Source organism: Rhinolophus sinicus, linkage group LG01, assembly GCF_036562045.2.
Source record: "Rhinolophus sinicus isolate RSC01 linkage group LG01, ASM3656204v1, whole genome shotgun sequence".
Lineage (NCBI taxonomy): Eukaryota > Metazoa > Chordata > Mammalia > Chiroptera > Rhinolophidae > Rhinolophus > Rhinolophus sinicus.
The window spans coordinates 180,195,131-180,208,994 of record NC_133751.1 but is presented as its reverse complement, the minus strand read 5'-3'; the positions used below and the strand labels follow the sequence as shown (position 1 = coordinate 180,208,994).

The 13,864-nt window shown below is 38.8% G+C and overlaps 1 protein-coding gene across 8 annotated transcripts in view; it reads right to left on the bottom strand.

Moving 5' to 3' along the window:
• The window catches only part of CDK15 (cyclin dependent kinase 15), a 92,772-nt gene that overhangs the window by 52,399 nt on the left and 26,509 nt on the right, over positions 1-13,864 (bottom strand). For 7 of the 8 annotated variants that reach the window (XM_019726820.2, XM_074340201.1, XM_074340174.1 and 4 more), the window contains exons 5-7: positions 10,072-10,166; positions 9,267-9,329; positions 1,523-1,646 (exon numbers count right to left, since the gene is read on the bottom strand). In XM_019726820.2, the coding sequence (XP_019582379.2) occupies positions 1,523-1,646; positions 9,267-9,329; positions 10,072-10,166 (282 nt within the window). The remainder of the gene's footprint in view (positions 1-1,522; positions 1,647-9,266; positions 9,330-10,071; positions 10,167-13,864) is intronic. The other variant, XM_074340190.1, reaches the window with a different exon arrangement.

Below are 13,864 nucleotides of genomic sequence, written 5' to 3'. Positions count from 1 at the left end.
TACTGAACTATCTTGATCTTTGTGTACCTCTACATCAAGTGAATTTCTCCAATTCTGGCCTACTTTGCAGCTAGATGTGGCCTTCCTGGCCGCTAAGTGTAATGAGGTGATTAAATTCTTACCTATATGATATGAATAGAAGTGATGTGTGAACTTCCAAGTCATGCACTTATTGGAGGGGTTAGCATGCCTCCCTTTTCTCCTTCCTCCAGGCTGTAATGAGAAGGAGGTGGCAGCCACCTTGAAATATGCAGTTAGGGCAAATACCCAAGGGATGGAGGGGCCACATGACAGGAAGAACCTGGGCCAAAACACCAGGAGGCCACCTTACAAGTTCTAACTGCTGAGGTCAGAAGGTTACATGAGAGAAAGCTAAGCTTCCAGTGTGTTTACACCTCTATAATTACGGATCTCTGTAACAGCACTGGAACTCAATTCACACTAATATGGCTGCCTCCATTTCTGTAGTCCAGGAATCCCCAGTTAATTAAAGGGTGGGGATTGCTAATTCAAATTTGTTAGTTTGTTGGGAACTTTGATGAGTCATTTTCAAGTGATCCTCTGCAAAAAGAGTAATTTTGTCAGTCAGCTAATTATCTTACAGAATCACATGATCTATAGCTGGGAAAAAAAACTTCAATAGATGAGTTGCTGTTGTGGGGAATTGATAAATGAATGTCTGTTAAAAGCTTACATGTCCTTATGAAAGCTACTATCTCAAAAGAAAGTACTGCAGCTATAGTAAAACTATCTGACATCTGCCAAACAGAGAAGAGTTGTTCCTTAGCTCACATGGAACCAACTTTTCAACAAATATTTACTGAGCACTTACCAGGCACTATGGATACAATGATAAGCAAAAATGGACCCAGGCTGCCTTCATAATGTCTAGAGCCTAGTGGAGGAGACTAAGCATCACACAAGTGTTTGTGTGTGTGTGTGTGTGTGTGTGTGTGTGTGTGTAGTTATAAACTGTGATATGTGCTAAAATGGAAAGATACAGTAATACTCAGGGGAAATCTGCATTATTTTGATGGGAATAAAAGCCGCAGGTACCCATACAGTCACACCTATATAGATACATAGGTGAGCAGGAACAAGTGTCCTGGAGCCTCCATTCCAGCAGGATTCCATCCTACAATCTGGGGTTAACTGCTTTATCCTGCCATCCTGGGTAACCTTGATGTATCCTGATAGAATCTGTATATCTACCTAGATTTAGAGAAACCTACCAAGTACAGTTCACTCTACAAATGTCTCTATATCAAAAATGGCAGTGGGCTACTAGAGGTGCTCACATTTTAGGACCTGATTAGATTGAGGCTTGATGGAATCCTAAAAAGCTACCCCTCTCTCCCTGTTTCTTGCCTCACACTTCCTATACAGTAGTTTGATACCTCACAAAGCATCGTGTTCCCCAGGTCTCTACTTTTCAAAGCCCAGGCCTCATCAATGCTTTAAACACGTACACACAAAAGCATCATTGTTCACAGCCCAGAAAGAGACTAGAGAGGCAGCTTACCAAAATCAGCCAGTTTGAGCTCTCCCAGGTGACTGATGAGTAAGTTCTGAGGTTTCAGGTCCCTGTGAAGAACGTGTTGGTGGTGGATGTATGCCAGGCCCCGCAAAAGTTGAAACATGAAAAGCTGGAAGGAATGAACACCTTATCTAAGCACATTTGAGCCACTACGTGTTGATTTCTCCTCTAACTCAAAAATAGTCATCCGAAAGACTATAGTAAAAGTATCTCTTGAGAGACAAAAAATAAAAAAAAAAGATTTTATATTAAGAGGGGGAAAAAAAAGACAAGGAAAGTCAAGTAAGTAGACCATGTCATAAACAAAGAGATTCAGGCTTTTCCTGACATCTCATTTCTTTGGTATTGAAGGAATTATCTTTCCTTAAAAGTCTAAAGTGAAACTTTGGAATTTCCCTTGGAACACTAGTTATTGATTTAGATGTGAGAGATTTAATTTTTTTTTCCCCACTGATGAATAAGATCAAAGTTGACCCAAAAATTATATTCTAAGGTTTACAACTGCATAAGTTTTCCAAACTTTCTGTTATGAAACCCTTTTAAAAACACCAAACTGGAAAATATATCCTTAGATGAGATAAGGAAATAAAGGAACCATTATCTTTTTTAACCTATTTTTAAAATCTTGGGTTCAAAGTTGAAAGCAAGGGAAATATACAGTATAGATTAAAAGGGAAGAGAGACCAAAATAAATTAGAGCAATAATAATAATAATATTAATAATAATAGAATAAAGAATAAATAGAGAAAAAAAGAAGGGGGGTGGGAAACAACAGGAAAAATACATTCTGGCCCCCAATTTTAAAATGTTGCATGTGATTATGAGCATAGAAACCAAAGACATTGATAGATTCCCACCAATATATTAAGGAAAAATAATAATGCTAGTTTTCCAAGTGTCTTTTGCTATCGTGCAGTGCAACTGGCAAGTGAGAATTCAAACACCACCATCATTACTGTTTACAAAGACATATGCCAATTGAGAACATGTTCTGGCAGTTTAGAAAAGAAAGGGCCAGCCCCAGTATTCCTGTGGACACAAGCAAAATAGTAGATACAAAGCTGTGCGGTTAAATCTACTTTTTCCATCACATCTTAGAAACTGGGAACTTCAGAAAATGCTAGGACCTGTACTGACCTAACAATGACATGGAGACATTGGAGCCAAGTTAATGAGCAGCATGGTCTGACGGAAGCAGAAGCCTGGGGAATTTACCTACTATAGAACAGCTGCGGCTGCGTAGGTCCCATGCAGGTCTCACATCAGGTTCACAAGCTCTAATGCTATAAATTTCTTGAGACTCCTTTTTCAGTTGTTCACTGATTCTATGAGTATTCCCAATGCTTTCTCTTCTTGGTGCTTTAAACACACATAGTATTCATTTTTCCATTCATCAAACAACTAACTAAGCTACCAAAGCACAGAATTCTTATATCAACATTTAAACTTTCCAACTGGTTATAAATATAAATGTTCATGGAAAAGACAATATACAGAACCAACTTAAATTCCAGGTAAAAGATAACATGCCATCATGTACCGGGGGTGCCAAAAAAATGTATACAAGTGGACACTTTGGTCAACGTTGCTCAAGCAGTAGTTTGCCGTAATCAGAAGTGTCTGGACGCTGATGGTAACCACTTTGAGCATCTCTTGTAATTGCAGAAGTCAAATGTGACTTGTATTCATCTTTTGTTATCGGTATATATTGAGTATTACAATTTTAATATAGTTTTCTTTTCTTAAAATGTATATACATTTTTGGGGCACCCTCTGTATGTTTTTCAATGGGAAAATACTAAGGAGAGAGGGAGATGGAAATAGGTGAAGGACAGAAGACAGAAAGACGGTGACCTTAAAGGAAGGAAGGGAAAATAACATTTATTGAATGCCTATCACCTTTTGTAATCCTCAAAATAACACTGAGAGGAAGATAGGCTTGTCTTCAATTTGCCAATAAGAAAAATAGCGCTCAAGGAAACTTTAAAAATATGTCTAGAAAGTGTCCAGGCCAGGTCTTCAATTCAGACATGCCTGACTCCACTATACCAGCCTGAGAAGCTGGAGAATAAACAGAAAATTAAAACATGATAGGAAAAGAGTCAGCTGTGTGAGTCAGAGACAGAGCTTCTCAGCAGGCCTGGCTGAAATGCCTTTCATGTCCCAAGGACAGCCTGTTCTCATTAATTAGTCACACCCACCTCCCACCTTCTTGCTCTCAGTCCCTTTCCTTCCTGGCTCCACATGTCTACAAGCATTTGTAAGTGGTAAAGCACTGTGGTGTTAAGGTCTGGTATTTCACAGCCACACTTCTCAAAACTGCACTGTGTGCGGACTAAACTCACCACCCACTCACTCTTAAATCCCTTAAGACCTGTTCCTTCAACACTGCTGAAGCTTCACCAATAATAATCAATCTGATGGTGTTTTCTCAGTCAAAGTCAAACCTGATCGTGGGTAACTCTTTCCAGTGAGGCTTCCCATACCGTAAGGACTAGTCCTGTTTCCAACACAATGAGGCTCTTGGGAACAAAATGTAAATCCTTTTGGCGAGTGCCATCTAGGCTAGGAGTCCCTCAAACCACAATCAGATCAGTCAGCCAACTGCTTCAAGGAAGCCCGAGTCCTTTCACTCACCAGGGATCCTTGGGGCTTGTTCTATTAGAAATCTGACATGGGCAAAGTTCACTATGATTCCCAGCCTGTCTTCTGTGATCAATACTCAAAATGTAAGCCTCTCTGACTAATCTTTTTCCTCCCATAAGCGCATCTCCATACTGCTCTGTGCTTCCTCTCATTTAACCCAGTATCCATCGTTCCTTCCTCTCCGAAACCTTTTCACTGTTCACTCTTCACTCATCAGTCCTGGTTTTAAAACTCCCTCCAACCTCACATCTGATGAATTTCCTTCTGGCTCCTTTCCTTGAATGGGTCCTTGAGTTCACTGCTTGCCTAGCACTGTCTAGTAGATGCTAGTTTTTCTACAACTTACTCAGACCTTTGATCACTGTGAGGTGGGGTCAGCTGCCTCCCAATTTCCCAACACCACTTCAAAACCATTACTTCTCTACCATTGAGTAAGAAAATAAACCCTGTTGCTTGGACTGTCTTGCCATCAGCTACATCTTCTTCTACTCTTCACTCTCATCCACACAACTCCTTACCACTCCCCGTCATTCACTCATGACTTGGGCACCTAAATCATGGCTGTTTCTTCCTTGACATCAGTGCCCATGTGAACAAACTCCAGTGATCTGCTTCTTCAATCAGCTTCAGCCCCTCACTCCTCACTCCCAGGGTCACACTGTGATCTTGTCATTATATGCAACTGTTTGTGCTCTCAAAGGTGAAATTCACCCCCCATAAAATGGCTTCTGCAATGGTCATGTCATTCGTAATGCTGTTTACCATAGTCACCAATGCCTTTTTGCCATGAAAATTCAATGGATACCTCTCATTCTTTTTCTTTGTAGCTTCTGGCATTGTTAACCATGTCTTCCTCCCTGAAGCTCTCTCCCCTTGGTACCAAAATCTTTTCCTTTTTCTCCTACCTCCCTAACTGTACGTTTTATAAGTTCCACTTCCTTTGCCATTCTCTAATATATTGATATTCCTTAGGGCTTCTCTTAATCACTATACACACTCACCCTTAGCCATCTTATCCAGAGATTGCCTCAATTAACTGCATTCTGAAGATTTCAAAATCTTTATCTCCAACCCAGATAGATCTCTTTCGTGAGCTTTAGACCCACACAGTCTGAAGTTCAGCTGGACATCGCATAATCACCTCAAACTCAGAATGTCCAAAACTTAACTCACTGTATCCCTCTAAGATCTACTTTCCCCCTGTTTCTCTGTTTCAGTGCATGGCACAATTCCCCATCTAAATACACACAGCTATGAAAATTATTGCTTACTCTTCTGTTTCTTGTCATTTCTGGCTAAGTAATCGATCATGTATGTCCTTTTTCCTCCACCATCACCTCACATCTGCATCACTGTTGTACTGATTAGCCTCACTGTCAAGGCTGGAACCCTAACAGACACGAGCATTTAGGGGATGACTAGAAGAAACGGGAGTATGGGGTAGGAGTAGAAAAAAAAAAAGGAGTGATTCACGGGACTATAACATTTCCAAAAAAAGTATTTTTCCAATCTATTCAGCACAGTGTCTTCAGAGTGAGCTTTACAAATTGAAAATCTGTATTTATCACTTCCTTGTTTAAAATCATTTAGTGGCTCCTCATATGAAATAGCATAACATAGCTGGGCCCTTCATGCTCTGGCGCCTACTTCTACCTACCTCTCAAGCCTCATCTCTAACCATCTCCAACTCTGTTGATTCTAAACTCCACCCTTACTGAATTATCTTCAGTTCTTGGAATATACCATGCCCTCTCTGGCATCCCAGCATTTTCACTGCTGTCTTTACTATGGGGAACTCAACCCTACTCCCACCTGCTTTGGTTGGATAACTTTTTCCTTTCTGCCTCCACATGCCCCTAATGCATCCCTCTACTTATTAGTGTATTCCTCACAAATCCACAAAGTTCTTGCAGCCATGTATGATTTTTCAACTGTATTCTTGGTATCTGGGACACTATCAACCATGCCCTCCTAGGAATTTTCTCTTCCCTTGACTTCCACAGAAATATATTTTTCTGGACCCTTTGCATTCCTAAAAGCTGCTCCCCTTTGTCCCTTGCCGTCCTGTTCCTCTTCTCTTGCCCTACAGGCAAACGTTCTATCATCACTCCTTTTCCCTTTGCAGGTTTGCTCTTTTGGTTGTCCACTCTCTTGTCTTTAACTATAACCCCCTGTGCCAATTATCCTCACATATGCATCTCCAGTACATATCTCCTTCCTGAGCACCAAGCTCCTCTTCAGCTGCCTGCTGCTCATTTCCCTTTAGATATCCCACCTCAACTAGGTAATCATCATTTCCTCTTCCTCTCCAAACCGACTTCTCCTATTTCTATTAAGAGAGCTATAATTTTCCTGATTGATCACACTCAAAAGCAGTTTTGTTTGGCTCCACCTTTTCCCTCCTCATGCCTAGTCAGTCATTATGTCCCGGATGAACTCTTCTTTGTTTCCATTTTTCACATTCCTTTTCATTCTTACCTTCACTACCATAACGTAGGCCTTTATTACTTCTCACCTAGATCCTTGCCACTCAAAGTCTGGTCCTCAACCAGCAGCATCTGTGTTACCTGGGATCATGTTAGAAGCAGAAGCTCAGGTCTCACCCTAGACTTATACTGAATCAGATCCCGAGGTTATGCGTCTGCTCATTGAAGTTTGAGAAGCACCAGGCTAAACCACATCAAACTCCTGACTGGAATCCCTGACTCCAGTTTCCTCTCTTTAATCCATCCTGCAGACCACAGTTACATACATTTCTTTCAGATCATGTCATGCTCTCTCAACTCAAACCCCTTTAATTACCACCTAAGGAATAAAATCCACATCTTAGAAAGTAAGGCTCTCAGCCACCTACTCAGTCTATTTTCCACTAATATATTCTATATTTTAGGCCGACAGGATGAGAGATGCAGTATACCACTAGTGGAAAAGAATCTTAACCAAGAATCACGGTTAGCAATGGCAAAAGCTGGTTCTATACCCACAGGCAAAATGTTTGTCCTCTCAAACCTTGGATTCCAATTCTGCAAAATAAGAAAGTTAGACCAGCCCAATGTTTTTAAAGCTTTTTAAACTGTAACCACAGTGAGAAATATATATATGTACCTGTTATTCACATACATACATAACTTTAAGTACAGTTTCAACTGGAACAAAAAGTTGCACAAAATAATACTCTTACTAAGTGTAATGCACTCTAGTATTTTCTATTCTCACCCATTCCATTTCATTTTTTTAAATGGTCGTTAATCACCAAATTGATTTCATAATCTACTAATGGGTCAGAACACAAAGACTGAAAACTGTTGCGGGCCCTCTAACCCTAACAATCCATGACTCTGGGATCCTCTTCCTTCAACACATCCTCTATTTCCCTGCTCCATACCTTTGCTGAAAACATTCCTTCTTTCTGTAACACCTTCCCCGACTGCAGCCTCTTGAAATACAATGCATTTTTAAAGTTCTGGCTTAATGAAACCCCTTACAGTTATATTTTACTCCTTTGCACGTCTACAATACTAGGTCTTATTTCTTACTTGGCATTATTCACAAATGTCCTACAATAGTGTTGGTTTGAATCTCTTTCGTCCTTATTTGGATGTAAGTGTCCTGAGGGCAGGAATCATGTCTTCTATGTCTTTTTGTCCTTCTAAGCATTTAGCACAATGTCTGGTATGTGAGAGTCACAAAAGCCTGAAAAATCTTTTTTTTTTTTTCCAGTTATTCTTTCTCCAACTGTTCTTCTATTTAGTCAACACCTCCAGTTCCTTGACTCTTCTGCTCCCTCTCTAACTATCAGCAACCTGCCTGTCTTCACTTCCTTCCCTCAGCTTAGACCCAGTTTAGAAACCACTGTCCTTCATTTTAACCTCCCTCTTGACAGTTTCTTCAATTCTCTTGCCCCATGGTCTTTTCCTCTCACATGTCTGGCAAAACCCCAACTCTGAATCAATCTGTCTACTTTCTCTGCTCCTCTATTTGAATTGCCAAGCACTGCCATTAAAAAAAAAAAAAAAATCCCATGATCATGCTGATAATTTAATGATTTTCATCCTCACTAGAGTCTTTAATTAGACCCTTTTGGTTTCCTTGTTACTTCTCTATCACGTTCTCCAATAGCTATTTTAAAAATTCTTCACTCTCTTCAACCCCTTGTCCTCAAATCTTCGCCCCCCCCGCCCCCTGCGTCCAAGAGTGAATTAGGTCCCTTCTTATGAGTTCTCATAATATTCCTATTAACATGGCCATAGCATTAACAACTTTGCTTCTCTCTGCCTATTTAAATCCTTGTATCTTATTGGGCTTTAAGCACATTGAAAATAAGAAACACAACTTACTCATTAGTGAAACCTCAGAACTTAATATAATACTAAGTATTCAATACGCATTTCTTGAATGAGTGAATCACTAAATGAATACATAAATATTAGCTAAATGAATGAGTACGTCATATACAAATCTTATATGGTTATGTTAAGTGCCAATAAATTAATTAGTGCCAATAAATCCTGAGGGAGTGAAAAGTATGAAATACAAATGGTTTCTAAAATTTATAATAGATGTAGAATTACAGCTAGTTAAGAGTTTATTATTTCTGTGCTGATGACTAGAAAAATAGAAGTTGGTCCCATCTATAATAGGATATGATAGAACAGGCAAAAAGATAACTGATTAAGGTCTAACAAAGGTAGTTTGTTTGCTAATTCTAGTGGGGCAATGTAAATACAACACAAACTTTATTACAGACCACAGTAGCCTGCCATGAAGAAGGTATTTATTTTATGATGGCCTACCTTCACTTCTTTCCTTTTAATGCAATTCTTTTTAATTGGTTTACACCTTTAAGGACACATTTGCATGATGGCAATGACTGACAAGTTTAGGCTACCCAGAAAATGGCTAAACATTGTTCCATATGTTGAGGGACAACCCTTTTTTTTTTTTTAATAACTTTTTTCTAGAATATCAATGATGGCCATCTTTTTATTTAGTATCTGGGACTTTGCTTCGTGATGGCCGTCTGTTCCAAACTCTCCTTCTGTGAGCAAGCCAGAGGAGAGTCCTGACCTTCAAAGTACTCACCCTGACATTGTGGGGATGAAGTCCTCCTGGGTGCTGAGACATGTACTGGGCCAGGTCTGTGTGCTACACGAAATGGCGGAGAGACTGATGTTAGTGGCGCTTACATCCGGGACCTAAGGCAGCCCATAGCCTTGACTGTCAGAGGTATTACAAAGTTCAGAATTTTTGAGAATAAGGTGCAAAATGTACATGACCAGGATTTCTGAGACCCCACTGTTAAGGTCCAACACAATATGCCTTTCTAACTGGCTACTCTTAGAAGGAAGCTTGTTTCTCTGCACAGAGTTGCTCCTTGTAAATGACTGTCACTGAATACAATGACACAGGAATTTTTCACCCACTGGAGGCAAGCCAAGTACACATACCTTATGATTTATGTCTGCTATGAATAGGTTTTCCTTTCAAAAACACAAAAATGAGTTTTTCTTTAGAAAACTTGTACACAATTTTTAAACCCTTGTGATTTATGCCTACCTTGTCAATGAAAAAAATGTTGGGTTCTGCTCAGATAGTGATTAAAAATGGGTTTTAAAAAGTACAAAAGTTTTATTTACGAGGCAGACTCAAAGTGCTTTTTTAAATTATTGCTGATGAGGGGGAAAAAGACAGCAAATAGAGTAGGTAAAGAAGCAGGATTAAAGAATAAGTGTAAGAACAATAGACTCTGCTAATCACAATAATGAAAATTTCCATGACACTTTCCACATTGTAATGAAAGTTTTATCATGCCATAAAATATTAACAGATTCATTATACAAGCACCAGGCTTTTCCCTCATCCTTTGTAAAATGCTGGGGCAACTCACCATGTATTCAAAAACGAACGTCAGTGTCTCTTTGGTGTGGATTATATCATGCAGGAGCACAATATTGGCATGTTTCAAACACTTCAAAAGAGAAGCTAGAAAAATTAAACAAAATGTTAATTTAATCATTGATAATGAAAGTACTGCTTTAAAGATATCAAGTAGCATTTATTTTTTAAAACATGTCAAATCAAGCATTCTGTTTTTTTTTACTGCTGGAATAAAATCTCTTATGAAATAATATTTAAAATCACAAAGGACCTTTATTTGTTAAATGGCAAGTCATCGTATTTGCATAACTTATTTTTCTTATAGACAAGAGCAGTTGCAAAAAATATGTTTCCATTTACCCAATCAATTTCATCAAAGCACTCAGAGCACTTTGCAAATGCTTTCCTCTGGGAATCTTATCTCTGCTGCAGAGTTACTGGAGAAGAGGCCTGGAGAGATTAAGGCCATTGGAGGAGCAGGAAATGCAATGTTCTGCCTTCTAGAGCAGGACTTTGCAACATGTGACCATTCTCTAAAATTCAAAGTCCCACAGGGAGTCAGCAGGGCCCATGGATGTGATTGGTAGAAGGCAGAGATAAAGAGCATGGGATAAAAGATTGTTGAAACATAATAGTGAGTAGAGGGGATTTCTTAAAGGGAGAATTGCAAACCGCTGTGGAAAGAAGAAAATGCAAACTTGAAAAAAGGACAGGGCCAAACTTGGGGAGCCCAGGGGAGTGAGAGTGGGGAGGTCTGAGGACTGTCTCTTGCATCTTCAACAACAGGTTATTATTAGGTCAGTAAAAGCAGCCTTAAAGGGGAGAGGTCACCACAAAAGGCCAGTGAGTGGTTGGGAGGGGGTTTAACAGGCTGTCTTTGGGGGCTCCAGAGATAAGAGAACCAGAATGGTGAAAACCAGAAAAGGCACAATAGGAGATGAGTCTCAGTTCAGGACATTTTTGCATGAAGAAATAGTGTCCGTAAGACTTAAAGGAAAAATTAAAAGTATAAAAATTCAAATCAATGTTATGCACAGTATGCCTGTATATCATGAATCTCCTGCACCAACTCTCTACTGGAATTCTGTAAGAATGCTCAGTGATGGTTCTTCTGTAGTTTAGTTGTAATTTTGATGTGGTCATGAGAGGAGGCAAGCACGGCATTTACCTACTGCGCCATCTTAAGCAGAAAATCTTTGTTGTTTTCTGCTAGAATTTTTAACACCTTCCATATTTACAATACTTGTAACCATCAGTTGAAAATGCTTGTATTTTATGTGTATTTTTATTTGTAAATTATGTTCACTTTCTCACACGCTCTCTCTTTCTACACACACGCACACACACACACACAGGAAAATGTTCACCAAAACTAGATTTTAAAAGGATATGATAAAGCTGAAATTGCTAAGAATATTGTAAAGATATTTAAATGTATTTTTAATATCAAATTTAGTTTCATTTAAACTCTTGATGCTTATTTTAAATATCACAGTGACATGTTTTGTGAATTATAATGGCTTCATACTACCATTTGCTAAAAAGCTCAAGGAACAATATTTACTTAGGATGAGACTCACTGCTAACAATAGTGGGTATAAATCTTTATTTCACACAGTTGTCTTGATAATTTCTGTTTTATAAGAGAAGGGACAGTGTCTGTTTTGCCATTTCTCTGTTGTTCACTTATATTTGCATTATTAGTCTTATCTTCAATCTTAATTTTTTTTGCAGAAATCTTCTTAACCAACCCATTTGATGAGGATTCTAGTAAATGGCAACTCCTGTCAACATTTTTTCTCACACCCTCATTCAGTCCATCAGCAATCCCTCCTTTCTTGCCGTCTCCTCTGCTACCATCCTGGGCCACCCCATCATCATGCCTTGGCTGAATTATTGCAAATACCTCCTAACCTGTTTCCCTGCTTCCTCCCTTCCTTCGTACAGAACAGCCAGCCACTGAGATACCACTCAAATAGAAGTTAGGGCTTGTCCCTCCTAGTTCCAGACGTTCCAGTGGTCTCTCATTGCACTCAGAGTAAAAGCTAAAGGACTTACTATGGCCTGCCCAGCCCTATCACCTCCTGCCCTCATCAACTCACACTCCCATCCTTGCATACTTGGTTCTATCCATATTGGCCTCCTAGCTGTTCTTTGGACCCTTACAAATACATTTCCTCTCTGGGTCTTACACTTACCTTTGTCTGCCTACAACCCTCTTAGCTCAGCTCTCTGCATGCTTCCTCCCTTGCTTCCTTCAGGTCTCTACTCACATGATACACATTAAAGTCTTGAATTCCTTGGCCCCTCTCGATGAAATAGCTGCCCCTCTCCCCTAACCCAACCATGTGATCCCCTCTCCCTATGTCTTGTTTTGTTCTTCTTCATAGAACTTATCACCCCTGACATATTATAGCAGTTATTATCCCTGACATATTACATCTGTGTTCATTGTTTGTCTCCACCCTTAAGAATATAAACTCCATTGAGAGTAGGCACTTTTGTCTTTTTGCTTATTGCTATATCTTCAGTGTCAAAAACAATGTCTGCTATATTATGAACATTCAATAAATATTTACTATTGAATTAGTGGCCACTAATTTCCTAGTATCATTTCTATACCTATAATTGGTTGGCATGGGGTATTTCTCCTGAAGATGCTTTATTTTTTGTTTTTCTTTTAGTTGTCTTCATTAGATCATAAATGTCCTGTGTGTTATGGCCATATCTACTACTGCTTTTTTAACACCCCAGAAATACCAAAATACTTACATGGAAACTATGACTTTTGATTACTAATAATAGGAAATTTACATAAAAGAGTAGATGGTGTTTAAAGCATTTATCTCATGGTGTTCATACATTGTTTGGTCCATCCACCAGAGGGATCTAAAATGCCTGCAGCCTCAGATGTGTTGGTCTCAAACCCAGGAAGGAAAAATCTTTCTTCTAATTTCAAGGCTGCCTCATAAACTTCACAGCAGGATATGGCGTAGTCTGCAGGCTAATCAGCTGAGGGATGCAAAAGTCAACTGAGAGGAAAAGATCTTAAAATCAGAGCATTCTGATTCCTGTAAAATTATTATTTTTATAACTCACATATTCTAAATCTACTAATGTTTGTTTCTCTTCAAAGAAAAGACACAAAGATAAATTGAAGAGTCTTTAAAGCTCCCAACAAATGGAATCACAGTGGAATTTCTCTGAGTGTTTCCAAAATAAGTTTATAATGATGATGATGATGATGATGATGATGATGATGATGATGACAGCTAACACTGAGCATTTACCAGGCATTGTTGCAAGAATTCTGTATATATTAACCTGGTACGATCATGAGAACACCCAGAAAAACCAGAGAGAAAATCTGAAGAAAACAATATAATGCCAAAGACCAAGAAAAATGACTCACGACTGAAAGTTATTAAACTTGCTTTAAAAATACAAAGTATCTCTTTCTTTATTTTAAATGTCGAAAAAGGTGTTTAGTATGATCAACCGGTTGAACATTACATGGAATTTAATCTGATTCTTATATATGTAAGATATTTAATAATTTAGTAAAAAATAATCATTTTAATCTTGCAATGATATGGGAATCTTTAATTTCTTGGTTTTCTTCATTTCGTTGGGATTTGTCGTTTTATAAAACTAAAGTTTTATAAAAGTTGATGCTTTGCTAGTGCAATGGATCATGAAGTTTTGATGTTACTCTACTCTGTTCTATTTTAGTTTAGAAGGAAAGGTAAAAGATGACGATGACCAGGAAGAACAAGGCGCTGCTATACATAGTAAGTGCCTGG